Raw genomic sequence first — 27,933 nt, forward strand, 5'->3', positions numbered from 1 at the left:
AACGGAAAAGACTCCATTTACTCCTACTCTTTGCTACCTGCCACTGCTTTACCCATGCTAGAATCTTTCTTGTAATACCATGGGCTCATAGCTTGTTAAGCAACCACATGTACGGCACCTTGTCAAAGGTCTTCTGAAAATCCAAGTACACAACATCAACCGATTCTCCTTTGTCTATCCTCTTTGCTACTTCTTCAAAGAACTCTACAGACTTGTCAGGCAAGATTTTCCCCTTGAGGAAACCATGCCGACTATGCCCTATTTCATCACGTGCCTCTGGGTACCCACAGACCTCATCCTTAATAATTGACTCCAGAATCTTACCAACCACTGAGGTCAGACTAACTGGCCTATAGTTTTTCTTCTTCTGCTTCTCCCCCTTCTTGAAGAGTGGAGTGGCATTTGAAAATTTCCACTCTTCTGGAACCATTCCAGAATTAAATGATTCCTGAAAGATCACTTCTAATACCTCCACAATCCCCTCAGCCACCTCTTTCAGAACTCTGGGGTACACACTATCAGGTCTAGGTGTCTTATCTACCTTCAGACCTCTCAGTTTCCCAAGAAACTATGCTCTAGTAATGATGACTTCACACATTTCATGACCCCTGATACCTGGAACTTCCACTATACTGTGTAACCCCTGGGTCGCCTCAGGCATCGCTCAAACTCGTTCTAGTCTAGGGGGAGCAGCCTTCGGCCCCGCCAAACTGGGTAATCAGCTGGTGTGGATGCTGTGTGATGTCCCCGCCTCGCCCAACAAACAGACAGTACACCTTATGCAATTAAATGAGTACAATTTATAAAGATTACTATAACTAAGCGATTACTAACGATACAGTATATATGAATAAGAGAAAAAAAAAGAAAAGGCGCCAAACTTATCAAAGTCCAAACCACTTCGTGCACAACCGTTGGAGCTCAATTACTGAAGTCTTCTGGCCACCATTCGATCCCCTCCGACTTCCTCGACCCGCCTCCTGGGACCCCCACGGTGGTCGACCAGTCGCTCCACACTCCTCTGTCTCCGTCTCCTCTCATCACCGAAAACCTTGGGCCGGGGACCGTCGCCCAGCTTCCAGCATCCCGTCCTCTCTCTCTCACTCCATCGCCCCGACTCTCCAAAATCCCCGCCAACAATCAGTTTACAGTCCCAAACAAGCTTCCAGCACTTATCATAACAAAGACGCTAGCATTCCTACTATTAACACAGGCGCCAGCATTACTACTTTTAACAAAATAAAGACGCCATTTTGATTACATACACAGTAACAAAGAAAAAGAAAAAAAACCCCCGTTACACTCTCCCCCCACCAAATAAAAGTCATGTCCTCATGACTATTAGATAACTCGTCACCTTTCCTGTCAACACACCATAACCCAAACACCAGCAGTGACATCTCCTCCCCACACAGTAAACCTCACGCCCTGTTCCTTAGGCTCTATATAGGCCAACTATCTGGGCGTTCCCAAACCCTTCTGAGACCTCCGTACCCCCCTCACCTAAACCCTTAGGCTAGGACACAGCTGGGGATACCTTGGGTCCACTACCAACTCCTCTTTCAACCTCTCACTCATGCCCCACACTGCACACAGCTAACCCTCCCCACTACACCTGACTCAGTGGAAGAAGGGCCTAAGGTCTCTTCCTCAATCGAGGGAAAGTCAGCAAAAGGCAGCATGTACCACACATCCAGCACATCAGCCTTTGAATCCGTATTCTTCCTCATTTCTTCGATCGGTAGCTGCTGTTTGATCTTCTCCAAACGGAAACACGTGGCCTGCACTGCTCCTGCAGTCTCTTCAGCCTCCTGCAATTGAGATTATCATCTTCTCTGGCCCCTGGCTCAGCAGTTCTGACTCCTGCATCCCGGCCATCTCAATCTGGAATGCAGTTACTCCAACAGCTTCTTCCACCCCGACCTGAAAAGCAGTAGTTAAAGATTGGTCACCCTCCAGTTCAGTATTCACTGCACTTCTCTCCAGCTTTTTTTCTCCTCATGACTTCTTCCAGATCAACCTTCAGGTTTTGCACTTCATTTGAACTGTCGATGGTCATCTTCAGGTTCCCTTCAAGCTACCGCTTCCCCCTTCCGAGATTTGTCCGCAATTTCTTCACCTCCGCAAACTCCCTTCTCCAGGCTCTCAGTTTGCTGTGGCCCTTAGTCAAACAACTTTCTTCGTTCTCTCCAACTTGTAAGTCTTTCAAATGGTTCCAGATCACTCTCTCCGGTCTCTCAGTCTTCATTTCAAACTTGATTCCGTAGAGACAGACACTCACGAGCTGCGACCTTCGCCAGCCCTGGCACGTGTCCAGAAAACACTTTAACTCTGTAGTTCTCAGCCGCTCCTGCAACGCCCTCACTTCATATTCTCCTGAGGCAAATCCAAATACCAGGAGATCATCCACATACGTCAAAATTCCAAACGCCTCCACACACCCATGGTCTTCCACATGCCCTGCAGGAAGGTTGCAAGGGCTCCGGAGATACCCTGTGGTATCTTTTCGGACCGGAAAGACTCCTAGGAAACTTTTAACCGCCGTCTTCTCCTTGGCGGCCTCACTCATCGGGATCTGGCAACATCCACTCCTCAGATCCAGCACCTTAAACCTCTTCGCACCACTCAGATAGGCCATCGCCTCTACGGCCCAATATAATCCACACACACGCTGCCTACGTCTGCCACGCTGTAGGGGCCAGTCGCCGCAACCTCTGCCTCACCGAGGTGTCTTCAGCAGTCAACTCCCCTCCCTGGTGGTATTTCGCAGCGTCCACTAAGAGGGTCTCACCCTCAGATTCTCCTCCAGGCCATACCACCAACGGCTCTTGTTTGAATTCGGTATCGGCCCAATACTGCTACACACGTCCGCACAAGCAGCTCGAAACTCTGGGTGCATCGATAATGCCTCCAAACAGCTCTCACCCGCCTCCTCCGGGCAGGCCCCCAAGCGCACCAACAGGATATTGGTTCTCTCCATAACCGAAACGCTGCCCGTCTCAACAGGGTCCGGACACATCAGCATTAACGATTCACGAACCTCAGTCACCTCCACATTTGCCTCTAAGAACTCCATTTTCACTGACCAACAACCATCGTCTTTATAATCACCGGCACTGGTACCCCAAATCTCCAGTGCCGTCAATGTCATCAAGGGTAAAGGCTTCCAAAAGCGGTTATAAAACAAACTGTACAGCAACTTAACCGGTGCCCCGGTGCCGAGGATGGCTTTAACTTGACCTCTATCCATCTGTAACAACACCTGAGTGCGTGGTCCCTCTAAGCCTTCAGGAATAGGGTCTGTTCCTTGCGGGAGTTCCTTGGTACATTGCTGGGAACGTGCTCCCCCAGAGACCCCAAGCCGTTCCCCCACTGGGCCTCCTCTAAGTTTCCCGACACCTCTCGGATCAACGGAACAACTGATCCCCTTGACAGATCCCCGTCTCCGCAAGCAATTTATCTGCCCTCCTAACCAAAAGGGATACCCTAAAAACTTCCCACCAATCTCCTGCCACGGATATGATAAGCCCCACAGCTGCGGCATTTGACTTCCAGTCGAACCACACGCATTTTCCCACACTTTCCCAGAACTGGCAGCTGTCACTTCGAGATAATTGCGCCCGACAGTTCTAACAACGCTACCAGCCCGTCTACTCAAACTTTCAACCAATCCCTGTCGCTTTCCCTCAGCCAAGCGCTGCCACTCACCCAACAACTGAGAGGTCTGCTCCGCCCATGTCTCCGCCCCTTTAGGGCTGGACGTTATTCCAACAACCGGGCGGAGCCCACCATAGCTAAAACATCCCAACCTGTCACTCCTCACTCTCCAAACAGTACGGACAACCCATGGTACCACCACCATTTCGTCAGCGCTAGCCGGAACTCGAACAACGACCTCCGGGCTACCAACAGCAGCCACCCCACCCAACACACATGCAGAGATAACCGGCAATCGCACACCCACAAACGCACACCAGCTCTTCGCCGCAGCCACAATTCAAAGAGGGCGATCACACAGCTTCCACAGAAATCAATCCCGGACCAGCACCCCACAATGTAACCCCTGGGTCGCCTCAGGCATCGCTCAAACTCGTTCTAGTCTAGGGGGAGCAGCCTTCGGCCCCGCCAAACTGGGTAATCAGCTGGTGTGGATGCTGTGTGATGTCCCCGCCTCGCCCAACAAACAGACAGTACACCTTATGCGATTAAATGAGTACAATTTATAAAGATTACTATAACTAAGCGATTACTAACGATACAGTATATATGAATAAGAGAAAAAAAAAGAAAAGGCGCCAAACTTATCAAAGTCCAAACCACTTCATGCACAACCGTTGGAGCTCAATTACTGAAGTCTTCTGGCCACCATTCGATCCCCTCCGACTTCCTCGACCCGCCTCCTGGGACCCCCACGGTGGTCGACCAGTCGCTCCACACTCCTCTGTCTCCGTCTCCTCTCATCACCGAAAACCTTGGGCCGGGGACCGTCGCCCAGCTTCCAGCATCCCGTCCTCTCTCTCTCACTCCATCGCACCGACTCCCCAAAATCCCCGCCAACAATCAGTTTACAGTCCCAAACAAGCTTCCAGCACTTATCATAACAAAGACGCTAGCATTCCTACCATTAACACAGGCGCCAGCATTCCTACTTTTAACAAAACAAAGACGCCATTTTGATTACATACACAGTAACAAAGAAAAAGAAAAAAAACCCCCGTTACACTATGCTCTAGTAATGATGACTTCACACATTTCATGACCCCTGATACCTGGAACTTCCACTATACTGCTAGTGTCTTCCACAGTGAAGACTGATGCAAAATATTTATTCAGTTTGTTCGCCATTTTCTTGTCCCCCATTGCTACCTCTCCAGCATCGTTTCCCAGCAGTCCAATATCCACCCATGCCTCTCTTTTACACTTTATGTATTTGAAGAAACTTTTGCTATCTTCATAAATATTACTGGCTAGCTTACCTTCTTTCTTTACCTTCTGGTGGTTTTTTAAAGCTTCCCAATCAATCCTCTAACTTTCCACTAATTTTTGCTGTATTATATGCCCTCTTTGGCTTTTATGCAGACTTTGACTTCTCTTGCTAGCAACAGTTGTGTCAAATTTCCTATAGAATACTTCTTCCTCTTTGCGATGTATACAATCTTTACCTTCCGAATTTTTTCCAGAGATTCCAGCTATTGCTGCTCTGCCGTCATCCCTGACACTGTTCTTTTCCAATTGATTCTGGACCACTCCTCTCTCATGCCTCTGTAATTTCCTTTAGTCCACTGTAATACTGATACCTCTGTCTTTAGCTTCTCCTTCTCAAAGTTCAGGGCAAATTCGATCATATTCTGATCACTTGTCCCCTAGGGGTTCTTTTACCTTAAGCTCCCTAATTAATTCCGGTTCATAGCTTCCAGCTATAATCTTCTTTCAGCCATGATTTGGTGATGCCAACGACATCATACATACCAATCTGTAACTGTGCTATAAGTTCATCTACTTTATTCTGTATACTGCGCACATTCAAATACAACACCTTCAGTCCTGTATTCAGCCCTTTCGATTCTGACCACCTTTAATGATTCAGCTCACCTGTTGACTGCAATTTTGCCCTATCACCAGCTTCTTTTTGTAAACCACCTACCTCATCTTCAGCACTATCATTCACCTTTTCTACCATACTACTTGCACTAAAATATATGCAGCTTGGGACACTAGACGCACCATACTCAACCTCTTGGTTCCTAACTTTCTCTGAGGTCTTACCAACATCTGCCTCCACAACCTCTCCTCTAACTGTTCTGGCACTCTGGTTCCCATCCCCCTGCAACTCTAGTTTAAACCCCACCCTGCAGCATTAACAGATCTTCCTTCTAGGATATTAGACCACTCCAGTTCAGGTGCAAATTGTCCTTTCTGTACAGGTCCCCTATTCCCTGGAACAAAGCCCAATGTCCCAAAAATCTCATGCCCTCCCTCCTACAACTCCTTAGCTATGCATTAGACTGTATAATCTTCCTGGTTCTGGTCTCACTCGTATGTGGCAAGGTTAGCAATCCTGAGATCACAACCCTGGAGGTCCTGCACTTTAACTTAGCACCTAACTCCCTGACATCCCTCTGCAGTGCCTCAACACTTGTCCTACCCATGTCACTGATACCTACATGAACCATGACCTCTGGCTGTTTACCCTCCCACTTAAGAATGCTGACAACTTGACCTGAGATAGCCCAGACCCTGGCACCCAGGAGGCAGTATATCATCTGGGAATCTTGTTCTCACCCACAGAATCTCCTGTCTGTTCCCCTAACTAACAAATCCCCTATCACCACGACATGCATCTTCTCCCCACTCCTCTTCCAAGTCACAGAGGAAGACTCAGTACCAGAGACCCGACCACTGTGATTTTCCTGTTAGGTCAACCCACCCACCCCCACCCCAGTAGTATCCAAAGTGATATACTTGTGTTAAGGAGGGATGGTCACAGGGGCACTATGCACTGGCTCCTTAAAACCTTTCCCCTTCCTGACTGTCACCAAGTCTCCTGTATCCTGCACCTTGGGTATAACTACCTCTATATGTCCCATCTGTCACCCCCTCAGCCCAATGATCTGGACTTCATTCAATTCCAACTCCAACTCCTTACAGCGGATTGTTAGAAGCTGCAGCTGGATGCACTTCTCACAGATGTAGTCATCAGGGGGTCTCCCTGCCTTCCCACATCCTGCAAGAGGAGCATTCCACCATCCAGCCTGGCATCTCTACTGTCCTATCTGACCAGTTATAAAGGGAAGGCAAAAACAGGAAGGATTTTTCTGACTGAAGCCTTGAAGAGCTAAAGCCACAAGATCACCACTCTGTCTCTGTCCACCCAGAAAATGGCCGGGGTGCTTGCCCCACCTTCCTTTAATTTGATCTTGCTAATCAATCCCAAACACCGATCGGCTGTTGGCTAAATCTCTTTCCCGTGTGACAATAATAACCAACTCCATAATTTTCAGAAGTTTGGCTTGTCACTGGGGGTAGCATAAAAATTCATATTCTATGTTACATGCAAGTTTACCAAGCAAAGCTGGAACTATTGTTTAATGGAAGCAACTTGGACAATGTGGTAGCTCGGGTGGTTGAGTTGTTCTCCGAACTTGGCATTTTACTTGCAAGTAAATTGCAAAGATTGCAGAACAACTCAGGCTAAATGCCAATCCATCATCCATGTACAAAATATAATTACGTTCCACACCCATCCTGATTTGAAGAGATACTGCTGCCAACTGCATACATACGATGAACTGGAAGCACTGAAAGGCCAGTGTAAACCCAGCATGTCAGAAAGACATGTAACAATGATTACAATTTACACGTTAGCAGATGTTACAATTTGACACAGCTAAAACTTATAGAGCTTTATCCAGTTTCATTAACCATTTCATTAACTAAACTTCACAACACAACCAACACAACAATGCAAGGAAAGGAAGCATTAAACAAACCAACTGCCTTTGGGGAAACATTACTGTGTCACAGGAGTCCGTGATAGACAAGGACAGACGGTTCCCAGATTTTTTCTGTGTCCTATTTCCACGTACATACTGAAGGCCATAGCCCACCTCACCCCCTTTTCCTAGATCGAGATGGCTGCATTATCTGTAATTTGTCAGACTGTCTGCTAAATGTCTAAGATTAGAAGAGCAGAACTTTCCTCAAACTGAACATAATGAAAGCAGAAACCATATCTTCAGAGCCAGGAACAACCTCTACTTCCTAGCCAATGACATAATCTCTCTTCCAAAAAGTGGACGAAACTGATCCAGACTGTTCACAAACTTACTTACACATCCCATTCATGTCAATAGAAATATAAAAAATAGGACCAATTACATGTCAAAACCGCTCCACTATTTAAAACGATCTTGGTAAACTTATAAGACAACTTATTACTATCTTAATTACAAGACATAATACATAGGAGCAGAAGTAGGCCACTTGGCCCATCGAGTCTGCCCTGTCATTTCATCATGGCTGATCCATTTCTCCTCTCAGCCCCAATTATACAGCTATTCTTCACCTCTGCTTACTCTTGGTAACCACAAGATTAGTCAAAACTCTGTTGCTCTTTTCCTAACTCATTTCACCAGCATGATTCCTGGAAAGTGACACTTGTCCGAGACGCTCTTGACATCATGAGATCACCTGGAAACTTGCATCATTCTTCTGGGACTTGGAGTAGATATGGGGATATCCTTTGCCCGGTTTGGTTGTCTGGATTCAGGGATTACAGTCTCAATCTAAGGGATCAACCATTCAGAGGAGACAAGGATAAATTTATTCCCCCCATCATCCACCATAGGGCAGGGATCTTTTGAATTTGATGCCAGAGGCCTGTGGAAGTCCATCTGCCAAGAACACTCACGAAAGAGGTCATAGGTTATTGGCTATTAAAAGAACCAAGGGATACAGGCAGGTAAAGGAAAGTACCACTGAGATAAAGGATCAGCCAAGTACAAGGACCAAATAGCCAGCACTCTCTTTCTTTGCTTTTACCCTCTGAATCACGGAGATATGGGTGAAGAAGTGGCAGGTGGAATGTAGTATAGGCAAGTGTATGGCCATGTACTTTGGAATAAAGGCATACACTATTCTGTAAAAGAGGACAAAATTCAGAAATTAGAGGTGCAAATAGACTTGGAAGTCTCCGTGCAGGGTTCCCTAAAGGTCAAGTTACAGGTTGAGCACGTGGTAAGGAAGGCAAATGCAATGTTAGCATCTATTTTGCGAGGACAGGAATGTGAACGCAAAGATGTAATACTGACGCTCTATAATAGCACGGAGTATTATGAGCAGCTTTGGGCCCCTTATCTAAGAAAGGCCGTGCTGGCATTGGAGAAGGTCCCTAGGAGGCTCCTGAGAGTGATCCCAGGATTGAAACGGTTAACATATCAGGAGCATTTGATGCCTCTGGGCCTTCCCTGTACTCACTGGAGTTTAGAAGAATCGGGGGTGGGGGTGGGGGGAAGGTTGTCTCACTGAAGCATATTTAATATTGTAAGGCCCAGATAGAGTGGAAGTGGAGAGGGTATTTCCTGTAGAGGGGGAAGTCTATGACCAGACAGTATAGCCTAAAAATACAAAGATGTTCATTTAGAACAGAAACAAAGAAGAATTTATTTAGCCTGAGGGTGGGGATCTGTGGGACTCATTGCCATGGACAATTGTGGAGGCCAAGTCATTGAGAATATTTAAAGTGGACTTGATAGATTCTTGATTAGTCAGGGCAAAAAAAAGGTTACAGGGTGAAGGCAGGAGAATGGGGTAGTCAATCAGTCACGATGGAATGGCAGAGCAGACTCGAAGAAACCAACAGCCTAATTCTCCTCCTGTGGCTTATGGTCACAGAAACAGACCCTTCAGCCCAACTCATTCAGATAACTGCAATGCTTATCTGCTCTTAACTTATTTGTCTGCATTGGACATGCCACCCATTACTTGGCTCCCAGCTAAGTACCTGTACAAATGTCTTTTAAATGTGGTAATTAATGACACCTACCACTTCCTTTAACACATATATGTCAAACTCAAGGCCCGCGGGCCGGAATTATCTTTGGCCCGTGAGATAATATCTAATTACTATTAAAGCTGGCCCCAGTAATCGAAGCGCCTATGGCGTATGATATGGCTAATGCTGAGTTTATTCAAGTACTAGGTTTTCAGGGTTTTTAGTGTTTATTCGGCAGTCTTGCTCTGCAGTCTTTTTCATAAGAAACGGAATTTGTAAAGTGAAACACTTTGTAGTTATAGCAGAGACTGAGACACATGAGAGCAGGCTGAAAAAACGGAGGCAACGAAAGCTGCGTTCGCACGCGTCCGACTGATCCGGCCCACATGAAGCTGCATTTTGCTCAATCCGGCCCATGACCTAAAATGAGTTTGACACCCCTGCTTTAACAGCTCATTCCATTTCAAACATAGAATATACAGCTTAGTACAGACCCTTCAGTCCACATTGTTCTGCGGACATTTTAACCTACTCAAAAGGTCAATGCAACCCTTTCCTCCTACATAATCCTCCATTTTTCTATCATCCATCTGACCACCATCCTTTGTGTGAAAAACCAATTCTTCATATCCCAGAATTTACTGACCTGCAATGGCATCCTGTCCAGCAAAGCCATCTTATTCAATTTTTCATCCTTACTTTCAAATCCCTACGTTGTCCCAACTCCTCTTCTGCCTATGGCTCTCCTGTCCCTCAGGTATGTGAGTAACAAGCTGCAGTCACAGGCTTCAGAAATATTTGGCCTCAGTATTGTTCCACCATGCCTTTGGTTTCCGAGGCTCTAAATGGAACTTTCTCCATTTTTTCTGCTCCTTTAAGACTCTCTTCAAATCTATGTTTGAGTAAACTTTTTTTTGCCAACCTTACCTTGACTCTAGGATCGATTTCTTATTGAAGCAAGTGTGTTTATGTGCCATGCTAAACACATAAACAAATGGAACTTGTTGACTAAATGTCAGCACAAATGGTGTCAAACAAAAATGCAACAGAGCAGGAAAGGAACTATCCTATATCCTTGAGCCTACCCCACTTACTGAACTATTGGCTGTTCTGGGGAGGGGCAAGCAGGAGTATAGGCTGGTAATGTTAGGAAACAGTAAATTCTGTTGGACAGATTATTACACAATGTTTTCAAACAGAAGGCCTAACAATGAGAGTTATTTTGAGAAGTACTTCTGGTAATCAAATATTTGTAGGCCATACATCTCAAATTATTTTCTGGACTCAAGCATCACAAATGAAAACAAATTCAAGTAGCAGCTACAGGTAGTACGTGAAATGAAAGCAGCAAAAAGCTGCCATGTATTCAATACATTTCAGAGGAAACGAACAAAATGCTTGAGAGTCATTTTTCAATAGCATCCTTAGAAATTAAAAATTGGGATTGAAAGCAAAGCAGGAATGGAAACGAGCTTCAAAATTAAATTCATGTCACAGCATACGTAAAACTGCAATGAATTTAAACTTGTAGATAGATTCATAAGGAGGTGACCTTTTGAAAACCAAGTCCAGAAATTATTTCAATAGAACACAAAGGAAATAATTTACAAAAAATGTTATATATGTCAACAAAATCATGGTATTAATCATGTGGGAGGTTCTAAAAATAGAGGAGAAAAAATTAAAATCACTAGAAGACACAAGGTAACTACAGCACAGTACAGGCCCTTTGGCCCTCGATGTTGTGCTGATGCAAAGACTCAGAAATAGGCAACACAACTCCAAGCATTCAAGTCTGTGCAACTCCATTATGATAGATGTTTGGGTTGGCAGGAAATCTTATTGACAAATGCTCCCACATTTAAGGAGCACGATTAACTTCATGAAACATTAAATGAATGGGGGAGATAAAGTAGCTCCACGAGCTCTGGGTGTTTTCCAGAGCACCTCATGGACTTGAAGCAAGATCACTCTCTCCAGTCTATTAGCAATTTCTTGATCTTCACCTCTTCAAAACCAAAAGCTTCTCCCTTTCTCTTTAGTACATTTACTGTTCTAACCTCTGATCCCACCACCAGCTCCAATAACCAGCCACTGTTGTCAATTTCCTTAATTTATGCACCGTGAACCTTAATTTCAATGAATCAACCGATGAACACTACCTCACTTTTGACTTCTTTTCGCACTAATAACTTAATTTATTATATATTTCTTATTGAAACTTTTCTTTATATATTGCACTGTCCCGCCACTACAAAACAGCAATTTTCACAATACATGTCAGTGATATTAAACCTGAATGACTCTGATTAAATTCTTATGATAAACAAAAAATTGCATGTTGTTCACAATGGCCATTTATAAAATATAACTTCAATCAAGAGGGAACTTAGAGAGTTTAGCTCTATTTGTCACATGTACATCGAAAAATACAGCGAAATGTGTCATGTGCATCAACGACCAACACAGTCTGAATGTACGGGGGGCAGCCCGCAAGTCTTACTGTGCTCACAGCATGACCACACTTATTAACCCTTACTGATCCAATCCATAAGTCTTCAGAACGTGGGAGGAAACTAGAGCCACCTTGAGGAAATCAACGTGTTCACAGGATGAGCATACTAACTCCTTACAGACAGCTGAGGGACGCTAATCCCCGACACTGCAAAATATTGCCTGGGTGCTGACGTGCAGTGCCAAGTTCTTTACTTTTCAAACCTGTCCATACCAAAACTAGAAATGTCACATTCCATCCTTTGTGTACAGGAGTCTTACCCATCAGTAACATTGAAGCTTATCGTGACACTCCTGCTTGTTGCCAGCTTCTCACCTCGCGGTTAATGTCAATCGAACTGTGATCAAGCAAATAGTTTCTTGAGTTGCTAGATCTTATTTAGCCAGAAACAGATACCCTTGCAATCTGTTAAAAGAACATTCAATCTTTCCTGCAACATGCAATTAAGTTTCAGTCTAAATATCCAAAATTAAGAAGCAGAAACATAGAAAACCTACAGCACAATACAGGCTCTTCAGCCCACAAAGCTGTGCTAAACATGTACTTACTTTAGAAATTATCTAGGGTTACCCATTACCTCTATTTTTCTAAGCTTCATGTACCTATTCCAGGAGTCTCTTAAAAGAACCTATCGTATCCACCTCCACCACTGTCGCCGGCAGTCCATTCTACACACTCACCATTCTGTGTTTAAAAAAAACTTACCCTGACATCTCCTCTGTACCTACTTCCAAGCACCATAAAACTCTGCCTTCTTGTGTTAGCCAGTTCAGCCCTGGGAAAAAGCCTCTGACTATCCACACGATCAATGCCTCTCATCATCTTATACACCTCTATCAGGTCCTCCCTCGCTCTGAGGGGAAAAGGCCAAGTTCACTCAATCTATTCACATAAGGCATGCTCCCCAATCCAGGCAACAGCCTTGTAAATCTCCTCTGCACCCTTTCTATGGTTTCCACATCCTTCCTGTAGTGAGGCAACCAGAACTGAGCACAGTACTCCATATGGGGTCTGATCAGGGTCCTATATAGCGGCAACATTACCTTTCAGCTCCTAAACTCAATCCCACGATTGATGAAGGCCAATGCACCAAATGCCTTCTTAACCACAGAGTCAACCTGGACTTGGACTCCAAGATCCCTCTGATCCTCCACACGGCCAAGAGTCTTACCATTACTACTATATTCTGCCATCATATTTGACCTACCAAAATGAACCACTTCACACTTATCTGGGTTGAACTCCATCTGCCACTTCTCAGCCCAGTTTTGCATCCTATCAATGTCCTGCTGTAACCTCTGACAGCCCTCCACACTATCCATAACACCCCCAACCTTTGTGTCATCAGAAAATTTACTAACCCATTCCTCTACTTCTTCATTCAGGTCATTTATAAAAATCACAAAGAGAAAGGGTTCCGGAACAGATCCCTGAGGTACCATTGGTCATCGACCTCCATGCAGAATACGACTCGGCTACAACCACTCCTTGCCTTCTGTGAGCAAGCCAATTCTGGATCCACAAAGCAAGCTCCCCTTGGATCCCATGCCTCCTTACTTTCTCAATAAGCCTTGCATGGGGTACCTTATCAAATGCTTTGCTGAAATCCATATACACTACATCTATGGCTCTACCTTCATCTATGTGTTTATTCACATCCTCAAAAAATTCAATCAGGTTTTTGAGGCTCAATCTGCCCTTGACAAAACCGTGCTGACTATTCCTAATCATATTACGCCTCTCCAAATGTTCATAAATCCTGCCTCTCAGTATCTTATCCATCAACTTACCAACCACTGAGGTAAGACTCACTGATCTATAAATTTCCTGGGCTATCTCTACAGCCCTCCAATCCTCTGGAACCTCTCCCATCCTCACTGATGATGCAAAGATCATTACCAGAGGCTCAGCAATCTCCTCCCTCACCTCCTACAGTAGCCTGGGGTATATTTCATCTGGTCCTGAAGACTTATCCAACTTGATGTTTTCCCAGAACTCCAGCAAATCCTCATTCTTAATGTCTATATGCTCAGGCTTTTCAGTCTGCTGTAAGTCATCCCTACAATCACCAAGATCCTTTTCCGTAGTGAATACTGAAGCAAAGTATTCATTAAGCACCTCCGCCACCATACACACTTTTCCACTGTCACACTTGATTGGTCCTGTTCTCTCACATCTTATCCCCTTGCTCTTCACATACTTGTAGAATGCCTTGTGATCAGCAAAATTTCATTTCTTCCAGTGGTAATGTTCAGGTTAAATATCAAAACAAATTTATAGCAGAAACAGCGAATGCTAGAAAAACTCAGCAGCTCAGGCAGTGCCCGTGCAGGCAGTCAATTTTATTTTGTCTTTAAGTTGTACTTTTTGTTAAACTGCACATTCTGGTATAAGATGGCAGCCAGATTTGTTGTCTATTGTCATGGAGCCAGTATCCAGCATCATAGTTCACCACTGCCCTTTTTGGAAGAGATATCCAGAGCTGATTATCTGTTATTTGTGAAGTGGGGTGCCGTACGCAATCATAATCGATTGAAAACAGACGTGGGAGCACGGAGGAACATCGGGAAATCTCCAGGAAGACTTTCTTCGTTGCTGCTGCTGCTGTGAGGTCCGGGATTCTGCTGGGAAGAACAGGCCCCCAGTCCTCGGGGTCGCGTTGTCGATGGCCGTTGGCAGGGCCGTCTTAATACGCTCGGCAGAGGATGGTGCTCGGAGAAGCTGTGCCGGAGGGGATGGTCGGAGGCTTGGAGGTTCGACGGACTCGGAGTCCGCTGCGGTCAGGTCGCTTTCGGTGTGTGCTGCCTCTGTGAGGCTGAGTTCGACGGAACTTTCATTGTGTGCTGCGTCTGCGAGGCTGAGTCGGGCGGCGCCGTGGAAGTCCATAGCGGGGGTACTCCCTTCTGCCGCCGGCGTGGGATGGCGAGTCTGTCGGGACCCTGGGGACTTGTGGAAACTGTGTGGTGATTTCTTTTGAACTTAGTCCTTTAACATCTTTGGACTATTTTTACTGTGCCCATGGTCTTTTTTTTAATCAATTATGCTATTGTTTGCACTGTTGTAACTATGTGGTTTTGTGCAGGTCTTGTAGCTTTAGTTTTGGTCTTGTTTGTCTGGTGGATTTGGAGCTCCTTTCCGGGGAACGCGGAAAGACAGTAGCACGATATTAATACGCAGCAGCCTCTCCGGACTCTGGATTGAGGATTGCCAAACGTTATGTGGATTTTCTGGTGTAGTCTGTTTTGTCATATCATTCTGGAGGAACGTTGTTTCATTTTTTAACTGCATTGCATTTGTGGTTTCTAAATGACAATAAACTGAATCTGAATAATCCAGCTTTGCTCCCCAAATAACCAGAACCATGTGCCATTCACTGAAAGAAAGAATGGCTGGGGATTGAGACAGTTTTCACAACATATTAAACTCTTGACTATTGGAACATGTCACTTTGCAATCTAATATTCAAATTTGTGATCACTTTAATGAAATTTAATAGTAAAATTTGCATCTCAAAACTATTCCTTTGTCTTCAACTTTCCCACAATACATTATTGTCACAGGTGGAAACACAGGGTGTCACTGTACCATCTAAAAATGAAGTATTAGTGCCGTTCTGTTCTCTCCCTTTCAACATGAAAATACTGAAATCACAATCCAACATGGAATTTGAACTAATAATAAAGAAAAAGTCACACAACCCTTCATGCTCCCATTGTTCTCCATCTCCAATTTCTTCGAGTCTTAAAACCCTCTAACTTCTCTTTGACATCCAGCTCTTGTCTTAAGTGTGTTCAAGACTTTAAAATCACTCTAGTGTAATATAAAAAACATTCAATTGCCTGTGCTATTAACTTTGGAATTTGTTGCCCAAGGCGTCCTCTTTTCTTTAAGAAAATTATCAAATCTTCAAATGCAGATTGTTAAACAAAACAACTTATTTAAGATACGTACTACAGATAAGTAGAAACCACACTGATTATTGCAGATAGTTACTAGGTTCACACCTCACATTCATAGTCGAATGTTATTGAGATTGAGCCGAAGTAATAATTTAAGTTTTTTGCTGAGTTATCAGTCACAGTACCATTCTTGACTTTAAAACTAAAACAGACAAGGTGCTAGAAACATGGAAACAGAAAATGCAGGAAATACACAGCAGCTCAGACAGCTTCTGCAGAGAGAGAAGCTAGGTTAATATTTCAAGCCAATGACTTTGCACTCTTGATCACCAGTCTGAGGAAATCTAGTAGGAATCTGCAGAGAAGGTGCTCAGAAATATGAAAGGTCTGAAGGTGGAAAAAGTCAGCTAGACCAGATGGACTACATCGCAATGTTCTAAAAGAGGTAACTGAAGAGATACGAGGCATTAGCAAAGATTCTTAAAGTTTCACTAGATTCTGAAATAGTTCCAATGAATGGTAAATTGCAAATTTCTCTCTGCACTTTAAGAAGTGAGGGAGCCAGAAGAAAGAAAATTTTGGGTCAGTTAGCCTGACTTCAGTGGATGGGAATACGTTGGAATCCATTAGTAATGATGAGGTTTTGGGGTACTTAGAGGCACAGAATAAAACAGGCCAAAGGTCAGCATGACTTCCTTAATCTTACTTGACAAATCTGTTGGAGTTCTTTGAGAAAACATCAGGCAAGATAAATAGAGGTGTGTCAGTGGATGTTGTTTACTTAGATTTTCAAAAAGCATTTGACAAGGTGCCACAAATGAGGCTGGTTAACATAAAAGATATTACATAAAAGATACTAGCATAGATAGAAGATCAGCTGACAGGCAGTAGGCAAAGAGTGGGAATTATGGTGGCCTTTTCTGGTTGGCTGCTAATGACTAGAGGTGTTCTGCAGGGGTCAGTGTTGGAACTGCTTTTCACGTTATGGGTCAATGATTTGGATGGTAGAATTGATTGTTTTGTGGCCAAGTTTCCAGACGATGCAAAGATAGGTGGAGGGGCAGGTAGTGTTGAGGAAGCAGGGAGTCTGCAGAAGGACTTAGACAGATTGGGAGAATGGGCAAAGAAATGTCAGGTGAAATAGAGTGCAGGGAAGTGTACGGCCATGCGCTTCGTCAGAAGGAATAAGGGCAAAGACTATTTTCTAAATGGGGAGAAATTTCAAAAATCAGAGGTACAACTGGACTTTGACTTGGAAGTTCTTGTGCAGGTTAAGTTGCAGGTTGAGTTGGTGGTAGGACAAATGCAATATTAACATTCATTTCAAGAGGACTAGAATATAAAAGCAAGGATATAATGCTGTGGCTTTATAAAGTAATTGTCAGACTGCACTTGGGAGTGTTGTGAGCAGCTTTGGGCCCCTTCTCAAAGAAAAGATGTGCTGGCACTAGAGAGGGTCCAGAGGAAGTTTATGAGAATGATCCTAGAGTTAACATATGAAGAACATTTGATGGCTCTGGGCCCATACTTACTGGAGTTTAGAAGAAAGAGGGGGAGATATCTCATTGTAACCCATCAAATATTGTAAGTCCTCAATACAGTGGATGTGGAATGTATGTTTCCTAGATGGGGGAGTCTAGGGCATAAAGGCATAGCCCCCATTTAGAGCCGAAATTAGGGTGAATTTCTTTAGCCAGAATTCATTCCCTCAGATGGTTGTAGAAGTCAACTCATTGAGTGTAGTTAAAGCAAAGTTTGATCGGTTCCTGATTAGTCAGGGTGTCAAATGTTACGAGGAGAAGGCAGGAGAATGGGCTTGAGAGGGATAATAAATCAGCCATGATGGAATGGCAGTGCAGGCTTGATGGACCGAATGGCCTAATTCTGTGCCTAGGTCTTAAATGTTTCTCTCTCCACAGATACTGCCCAACCTACAAAGTATTTCTTACTGTCCTTTCCAATGTCCTGGGTATAACCTTGTTCCGACCAAACAGAGCTGGAGACACAAAACCTAATTCCTAGTCTGAGTACAGGGCATCGTTTAAGCATTCTGGTCTTTGCTCGACCATGTCAACTGGAAGTGCAGGGATGTTGGAAAACTGTCAGCTTCAGATATTACTCAATCTACAGTCCGTTTCACAATACCTGTAGAAAGCTGACTATTTGGATTGCCAATGCTACTGGAATAAGCTACAGTAATTACCAACTCCTGAAGATGATGATGTAAGAGTTGAAGCGTCCCCTCACATTGTTCACTTCAATGTGTGCACACCTCCAACAACTTCAATGAACTATTAAAATATGACTTCTCTCTATGGAACACCGCTACAAACTCTCACAGATGAGGAACTGAGACCTGGGGAAGATTACCCATGATTGCACTGAGCGGCAAACGTGCTTGAGGAATCGGTGACCTCTTTTAATTAGGAGGAGAGGCTGACAAACTACAGCATGGCATAAAGATGAGCAAGTGGTCAAAGCTGCAGGAATGTTCACCATTCTATACCAACATGGAACAATTATGCTCAATCTATAAATATACTCAACAATAAAAGACATGGTAAATCAGAATTGCTTTTAGTTGTTCTCATGAGGATTTTTGTTTAAAAACTGGTTCTCATCAGGTGCACTTTGTTTTGCTACTAGGATACAGTCCACCCTGTCGAAAAGTTAGTAGAAACCACGACTCACATAACTAAACCTGTCCTCTGCAGCATCCACTTTTCAAACTATTCCCGGGATGTGGCTACCACCAGGCCCCAGCATCCCTTGAACTAAGTGCTTTAGCAGAACATTTTAGACAACGGTTTAGTGCACATGGATCAAACCAGCAAAGAAGAACTCTCCCTCCTTCCTTGAAGGCCACCGGTGACTTTGTTGTGAAAATTTAGATATACCACGGTAACATTCCCTTCCGACCCAGTCAGCCTGTGCTGCCCAGTTGCACCGGTGATCAAATTACCTTTATGCCTTTGGAATGTGGGAGGAAACCAGAGCACTCGGAGGAAACCTACATGGTCATGGGGAGAACATACAAACTCCTTACAGACAGCGAAGGAATGGAACCCAGACTAGAACTAGGGAACATTGCCTCAAGGTTCAGGGGAGAAGATTCAGGATGTAGATGAAGAGAAACTGTTTTTCCCAGAGAGTGGTGCATCTGTGGAATTCTCTGCCCTGGGAAGCAGTTGAGGCTTCTTCACTAAATATATTTAAGATACAGTTAGATAGGTTTTTACATAGTAGGGGAATTAAGGGTTATGGGGAACAGACAGGTAGATGGAGCTGAGTTTACAGACAGATCAGCCATGATCTTATTGAATGGTGGAGCAGGCTTGATGGGCCGGGTGGCCTACTCCTGCTATTTCTTGTGTACTAGCCCTATAATAGTGCTATGCTAATTGCTACTACCTAAAATCGTATGTCTTTGCTAATAATCTAGTAGTTTGGGTGTCACTATTACTGATAATAAATTTAATATAATTTCCAAACTCCTTTAACTAATTGAAGAAAAGTTGCCTAGATATCATGCTGGTATTTGAATACATTCATCCTAACCTGAGGATTACTTGTCCAGCAGTTTAACTACCAGGCTACCTGAACACAACTTGCCGACAGAGATGGTCTTGAGCGGTGAGCAGGACTAAAGAGAGCCAAGAAAGATTTTGTTGTTAACAAGCTCAGAGTTTTCATGCACTGGGCTGAGTGCAGAATTCTGAGTAAAATAATGCTGTGGTCTAAGAGGGAACGTAAATAATGTTAAATCTTATTCTCAAAGCCTTTTGCTTCGCTATTGCTACTGAACCCCAACCAAAGCACAGCCCTCAACATATAGCTGACCATGGTAGGGGTGAGAAGGCACAGTTCAAAGTTTGAAGTAAATTTATTATCAAAGTACATGAGTGTCACCATTGACAACCCTGAGATACATTTTTTCCAGGCATACACAGTAAATCCAGGAAAATCAATAGAGTCAATGAAAGGCCACACCTAACAAGACGGACAAACAACGACTATGCAAAAGACAACAAACTGCACAAATACAAAAGAGAAGAACATAATAATAAATAAATAAATAAATAAGCAATAAATATCGAGAACAATAGATGAAGAGTCCTCGAAAGTGAATCGATAAGTTGCGGGAACAGTTCAGTGATAGAGCGAGTCAAGTTGAGTGAAGTTATTCTCCCTGGTTCAAGAGCCTGAATGTTGAGGGATAATAGCAGTTCCTAAACCTAGTGGTGTTGGCCCTGAAGCTCCTGCACCTTCTTCCTAATGGCAGCAGTGAAATGAGAGCATGGCCTGGGTGGTAGGGGTCCTACCTGGACCTCTTGTAGTTTATTAGATGGCCAGAACTGAATGGCTGTCACTGGCCCTCGGCAGATTGTAGACCTCATGACGTGTGGACCAGGGCATAAGCTCCAGTAGAGATAATGACATAATTATGTAGTCTGCAAAAGTGTTTGGTCCTCTCTGTGTGCATGTGATTCTATTTCAAATTGCAACTGAATTTCAATATTACATAATTCCAACAGGAATCAACTCCAGATTAGAATCAGTGAGTTTAAGATGTCCCCTATTAAAATGCTTCACAGTGCTTAACAACCGCTCACCTTGACCCATGGCCGTGTGAATATTCTCCATGTTAAATTTAACTGTTGACCTGGCAGGTACATTGAGCATTTTCTCCCAAACTTGAGTCACTTCTTTCAGGCACAATGTGATTTCCTCATAATCTAGTTTCAGTCGCTTATTCTGCAGGTCGCTTTCGGAAGCTGCAAGGTAGAAGAAAGAAAACTTTAAGCATTACCCTGGTTTCAAAAGTAGTTAAGAATTTCACAAGAACAACGTCTCCTGCATTGCAGAAGTTACCTCTCAAGGTAACCCAGAGAGAGTGATTGACTCAACAACAACCAGAGATGGCATAGACAAAGCATGTGCTGAAGATTAGCTTTTCTGAAGCGGTCTCTGATGTACGCTCAAGAAACTGAACTCAATGACAAGTTGGAAGCATTGGTCTTGCTCCAGTTGCACTTGGAAAAGCAAATCCTCCTTACAGGGTTTCTTCAGTATCCTGAACCTGAGCCTCAGTGAGGAAGTGGCTGCTTTGTCAAGGGAGGAGCTTGAACTTTAATGCTGCATTAGTAGCCCCCAACATACCAGGCGGTGCCAGGCATAGTACATGATTAATGTTATTTCTGGATTAAATACAATCCTCACCGTTTTCCTCTGCTGGAGAATGGGTGATGGTAAATGGAAAGGTTGGAATTTGCACTTCGTGGACTGCATGTTACTTTCTGGGTCCGTCCTTTGCTGAATTATTGGGGGCATAAGGTTATATAACCTCAGTTACGACTTTATTATGTACAGCTGCTCATTAATGCAAATATCTAAAAAGCCAATCATGTGGCAGCAACCCAATGCACTAAAGCATGCGGACATGGTCATTGATGTTCAGAACTAACATCAGAATGGGGAAGATATGTGATCTAAGTGACTCTGACCATGGAATGAGTGCTGGTGTTGCTTTGTCTGTCTCAGAAACCACTGATCCCCTGGAATTTCAATGTACAATATTTTCCAGAGTTTGCAGAGAATGGTGTAAAAAACAAAAAAATAAATAAACCAACATCCAGGGAATGGCAGTTCGTTGGGGGGAAATGCTTTGTTGATGAGAGAGGTCAGGAAAGAAAGATCAGGCTGGTTCAAGCTGACAGAAAGGCGAAAGTACTTCAATTAATTATGCATTTCAACAGCAGTGTGCAGAAGAGCATCTATGAATGCACGACACATCAGACCTTGAAGTGGACGGGCTACAGCAGCAGAAGACCATGAACCCACACTTAGTGGCCACTTCATTAGGTAAAGGAGGAACCTCCTGGAAGTGGGAGAAAGGAGAAATCAAATGAAAATCCATCTAAACCTGTAATTCTAATTGGTGGCTGAAAATTTTCTGTGGAGATGTTCTAGGTAGCCGACTCATTGTGAAGAAACGAGGATCTCGCCGATACTATTAAGTACCCCTGGCAAAGCTCTACCTACCCTGTAGTTTCTGGTTCTCTTTCTCCATTCTCAGTAGCAGTATCTGCTGGAGAATTGCCTTCCTCCACAGGTCTCGGAGCTCTCTGGGCGTACGTTTTTTTTCCTCTGCAACTGCCCCCAGGTAACCGTCATTGCATGATGTCGCCATAGATGCCCTTGAAGAAACGTCCCCTCCATTGGGATGGTCTGTGGAGGAAATAATTAAAACCATGTTATTCCACTGAATCTCTTGTGAACATGGACAGCAATGAAAATTCAGCATAATTCCCCAATGACTGAATAGATTAAATGTGACAATGGTAGAGAGAGTGCAGAAGAGATATACCAGTATGTTGCTTTGGCTGTGCTCACAAAGAGAGACTGGGCAGGCTGGTTTCATTCTCACCACAACAGACAAGATTGAGGAGTGACCTCAAGAGAGAGGCTTATGAAAATATGAGGCACACAGCTGAGGCAGATATTTAGAATCATTTCCTCCAGGCAGGGCAGTCTAGAACTAGAGGGCACAGGTTTAAGGTATGAGGGCAGAAACTGAAAAGAGATCTGAGGAGTAAGATTTGACATTAAGGGTGGGACCTGGACTGAGCTGCTGGAGGCGGAGGTGGAGACATATCCAACTGCAACATTTAAAATGTATTTGGACAGGTAGTTGCACAGAAGGATATGTGCCAAATAGAGGCAAATGAGATCAGGGTGGTAACATCTCAGTCAGCATGGATGGACACTGTGTCCAAAAGATCCCTTTTCTGTACGATAAACTGTCCTGTTCGACAAACTGCACTTTCTTAGAACGTGAAAAATTCAAGCACTGAGCCAGGGAATCTTAAAATTGGAGTGTAATAATTTGTCATAGGGCACCCAAGCATGAAATATTGTAGAAATTCACCCTCTTTCTCTTCTATCAAATGTGAAACACAGAAGTAGGTGTGAAAAATGTGCTTCTGTAATTCAGTCCTACTAAATGAAGTAAGAATTTCGGCAATGGAGTCCAATACACAGCCCCTGCTGCATTCCATGTTTAACACTGCCCTAATCCCAAGCAGAGTCCACCAATCTCCGATGGAACCATATCCCTTCTAATACTGAGTGCATTTGAGGCAGAAGTTTGGAGAATGGGTATAAGAGACGATTTCTGAAACACAAATAAGTCTTTTGAAGTCCAAAGAAATGGTAACTTGAATTAGATTGACTTACTGATTAGGTTATGACAAGACTTGCATTCTTTCCTTAAGTATTAAATATCCATTTAAAAGACTAAAAATAAGTTACAGACTTGTCCCGTTCCCTCCCTCCCAAAAAAAAAGTACAGCAGATGCACAAGTTATCTATTGGATGAAAAATATCTCCATGCACTGAGTGGAAGTTGTGAGGTTTGGTTCATTACCTGTTCATAAGTAGGTAGGGTAGCAGCCAAATCAATATGGGCCTCAATATATCTGGGAGGATAAAACATAGCAAGGCCTATGTTGTTAGGAGAACCACACCCAAGACAAGGGCACATTAGCATTGGTAGAGGTGAATTCAGCCACAATACCACATAGGTGCTGAACTTGCTACCACAAAGGCAAGAAATGGACAGCTGCCAAAAGTGAGGGCCCAAATCAAAGCTCTGGAGGTGTAGAAAAGGCTGTGCAGGACAAAAGGCAATGGGAAATGCAAGAGGGAATGAATCTGATCAGATAGCTTCACAAAAAACTGGCACGGACCCAATTCGCCAAAGGAATCCTACGCTGTAGCCATTCCACAATTCTATCATGCAGGTGAAATCAGTACATGACAACTAAGATGAAGGAACTGTACAGCAAACAAGGAGGATACTTGAACTCTGGCACAATTCTACAATTAGCCCCATTTCCATCCTGCAGAAAATCAATCTGTTGCTTTTTCAAAATTATGGAAGATTAGAAGATTAGGAGATGATCTTGTTCAAACATATAATTCTGAAGGGGATGAACAGTGTTCCCCTAGCGGGGTTATTTAGAATTAGGGAACAGTTTTTCAGGAAATGGTGTTTTCCATTTAAGACAAGACATGAAGAGGAATACCAGCTCAGTGACGACTTGATGGAATGCTCCATCTCAGACAGCTGTAGAGGGGTCATCAAATATAGATATTTGAGAGTTGGGGACTGTATAGGAAAGTGGTGCTAAGACCAAGGTTGCATCAGCTATGATCTCCTGGAATGGCAGGATGGGCCGAGGGAGGAACAAGCCTGCTCCTATTTCTTTTTCTGAAGCTCTTTTCCCTTTGAAAGTTACTACAAACTCTACTTGCACTGTCCACTTGGGGAGATCATGAACACCCACTGATAAAATAATCATCATCTAGGTTTTAGTCTGTTTACCAACATATCCAATGTTAGAGGCAGTAGCTCTTAATTAATTCACAGCATTTTCATTAAATGTCTCTAACCTCAGGAGAATATCTTTTTGTTTTGGGAGAAATGAACGCTCTTTCCAACGTTTCTCACCATTTGAGTAAACATCTTCTGTGCCTTTGCCAAGGGGTTGACAATCTTCTGAAAGTTTATCTCTCAGAATTAGACAAAAGAGATCATACCAACCCTATAATTTGAAGTTTAGCATTACTCAGTCAAATCCTTTTGCGTTGTCTGCCATTATTAACAAGCCAAGGATCCCACAGACCATTTTAACTACCTATCAACTTGACCTGCCACCTTCAAAGATTAGAAAGGTTCTAGCATGTTTTGCCAATGTGAAGGTGTTCAATCTTATTTGATCTGCACAGAAGTCAAATCGTGAATTTATGTTTTGATAAATAAGCTAAAGCAACATTAGCTTACATTTATGTAGGATTTATATAAAGCACCTCAGGGAACTGCACACGAATGGAAATCAGATATACACAGAAATCACACCAAAGTAGGAGATAAATACCATTAATGTTGGCAGGGTGATAGACTTTGCCTATAGTAAGTATAGTACAGTATGTAAGGTATTTGACAATGTTCCACAAGATAGGCTGGTTTTGAAGTTAGAACACACTGGAGCATGAGTTGGCTAATCGGATCTAAAGCTGCCTTGGTGACGGGAGACAGAGTGGTGGGAGTGGAAAAAGGCTTTTCTGATTACCGTTCTGTGACCAGTGGTGTACTGCAGGGCCATTTACTGTTTATGATACTTGAATATCAATGTAGGAGGTAAGATTGCTGCGTTTATGGACGCTATGAAGACTGATGTTATGGACAGACTTCTCTGAAGCCTTTGAGGAGGGTTATCGAGAATAGATCAGGATCGGGATCAGATGGAATGCTGGATTAAGGACAGGGAGATGGAATGCAAACACAAAAAGGCAAACTGTTAAATTTTGGGAGCACAGATTGGGGTAGGGCATATGCAGTAGAAGGCAGGGCACTCAGAAATGTTGGTGAACTGAGGGACTGTTGAGGTTCAAGTCAACTGTTCCCTGAAAATGGCATCACAGATAGATGGGGTGGTGACAAGTGACAAGCCTACCTTCATGGTCGGGAATGCAGAATATAAAGTTTTAGGACATTAGCTTTACACAGCACTGGTTAGGTCACACTTGGAGTCTGTGTATATTTCTGTACTCTATAGGAAGGCTGTGGTCATGCTGAAGAGAGCACAGAGGAGGTTCACCATGATGTTACCTAAGTGTGGGAAGAGGTTGAATAGGTTGGCTTTGTTTTCCCTTCATTAAAGATGGCTGACCTAATAGGAGGTATAAAATTATAAGAGGCATGGATTGCGTCAATAGTCAGAATCTTTCTCCCAATGGTAGGATATTGAAATGCAAGATGGCATAGGGTAAAGGTGAGAGGTGGAACTTGCTATCAGAGTTGGTGGAATAAGATACAATCACAATTTCAAAAGACATTCACATAGGCTCTTGAACAAGCAAGACATTAAAGGATACAGATCTAATGCAAGGACATGGGATTAATGAGCAAAAAGGATGTGCTGGGCTGCAGTTGTTTCCGTGCTCAGATACGAGATTAGATGATCAAAAGCTTGCCCAAGGAGGTAGGATTTGAGGAAAATCTTAAATGTAGGGCACAGGTAGATTATTTAGAGACGGAATTTGTAATACTGATGATTATGCATACATCCCATGAAAGGTGTTGACGTGGCAAGATACAAAAATTAGAATAATTGATTTACTTCTTCACTGGCTGCGAACCTCACTGGCAATTCGGATATTTATTCTTCATGCTTAATTGGCTCTGAACTGGGGAGAGTTAGGAGTGAACAGTACCACTGTAGAACCATGGTGTGTTGTGGGAATTACTTAAATGGGTGCTGCACCAGTGTTACAAAGAGAATGGCTATCAGATGCTGAACCTTAGGAAACTTTAATAAACAATGCACAGAAATTGAAACTCAACAAAAAGAAGTGTTTTGGTATGTGAATTGGTTCTCGCTAAAATCCTCAACTAGAAACCATGCACCTGAGCCTTCCTTTAAGAAAAACACGGGATTTTTAACTTCCAAATTTTCTGCTGCATAGCTTTGCTAGTGCCAGAAGCACTTGCCATGATAGTTGCTCTTTCACAGAGAACTACTAATCAAACTGTTTTAAGTGAGTATTTTCCATGTTGTGGCCTGTAGGCAAAGCAGCAGATATTGCAACAACTTTTCTTTAAAAAAATGTATATTTCTTTCAATAGCAAATTTGGTATTACTGGTACAATCAGGACTTCAGAAGAGTATTTCTACTTTTAAAATTCCATGAAGAGCTGTCATTCATTTGTTTTCTACTTAATTCATGTCAAGAACTAAGAGTATTTGCTTTCTTCCAAGTCAGTCCAAACGGTAATAAGCTGTGAGAGTGCAATGATTATAAATTATGCTTAACATTTAGTGGAAAGCATAACATTACAAATTCAAATGTGCTTATTTTCGATTTCCAGCTTCATATTGTATTCAAAATATTGTAACCTTGCTTTCCTCTGAATGTCACACATTATTTGTAATTATCGGACTGCTGTTCTCTTCTATCATTACCCAATCAGAATATTTCAACATACTATGATACAGAAACCACCACCAGGCTTATTACACAACATGCCTGAAGGCCTGCACATGGGACCAGATTCTTGTTTGCTCATTTAAAACTGGACATAAAGCTGAAAGGCACCGACTCGGCACTGAACTTGCGTGGGATGCTGGGCCTTCACTTCTTCAAGGTTGACAACACCGCCATCTACAGACTTCAGTATCAGGCGTAACTGAAATTCAGCATCAGCTCAGGTGGGAACTGGTGGAGAATCCTGCTGCTTGTGGCTTGTGGTTCTCTTCCAACCGGGGGTGGGGGGGGGGGGGGGGGGGGCATTCTAGCTAATCCCATACAAGTTGTAAATCTCATTGCAAAGTTACTGCATAAACTGTTCTGATGCATTCTACATGGAGGTCACTGATGCAGACCAGTCTTGTTGGAACTCCCCAATATTACACTGGGAAACTACCACTCAGTTTCCATACCAGAGTAGGGTCCAAGGCTTCTGATTTGTACGCAGATTCAAAACTCTATTGATTTGACAATACCGCAAGATGTTTTAATTGGTCGTAAAGCTTATTGAAAATGTTAATACATTTCAATTATTTACTTTTAATTCACTGCTTTTAAATATCAGAAAATTGCTTTACAATTTATTATCCCAAGGTTTATTTTCTTGGAGGCATTCATGGTAAAACAAAGAACGACATCAGAATCCATGAAAACTACAAAGACTGACAAACAACGAATTTGCAAGAGATGACAAACTGTACAAATACAGTAAAAAACAAAAAAAATAATATTGAGAAGGTAAGTTGCAGAGTCCTTGAAAGTGCGTCCATTGGTTGTGGAATCAGTTCAGTGTTGAGGTGAGTGAAGTTATTTATGATCGTTTTATATATTTATTTGGAGATATAGTGTGGAATAGGCCCTTCCGGCCCTCCAGCAACCCATTAGTTTAACCCTAGCCCAATCAGAGGATAATTTACAACGACCAATTAACCAAT

At 43.2% G+C, this 27,933-nt stretch overlaps 1 protein-coding gene across 7 annotated transcripts in view; it reads right to left on the minus strand.

Moving 5' to 3' along the window:
* Positions 1 to 27,933, minus strand: part of LOC140737958 (TBC1 domain family member 1-like) — a 245,980-nt gene that overhangs the window by 34,890 nt on the left and 183,157 nt on the right. For all 7 annotated transcript variants that reach the window (XM_073064847.1, XM_073064845.1, XM_073064848.1 and 4 more), the window contains 2 exons: positions 21,950 to 22,135; positions 20,521 to 20,682 (listed from right to left, as the gene is read on the minus strand). In XM_073064847.1, the coding sequence (XP_072920948.1) occupies positions 20,521 to 20,682; positions 21,950 to 22,135 (348 nt within the window). The remainder of the gene's footprint in view (positions 1 to 20,520; positions 20,683 to 21,949; positions 22,136 to 27,933) is intronic.

This window comes from Hemitrygon akajei, chromosome 13 (assembly GCF_048418815.1).
Source record: "Hemitrygon akajei chromosome 13, sHemAka1.3, whole genome shotgun sequence".
Classification (NCBI taxonomy): domain Eukaryota; kingdom Metazoa; phylum Chordata; class Chondrichthyes; order Myliobatiformes; family Dasyatidae; genus Hemitrygon; species Hemitrygon akajei.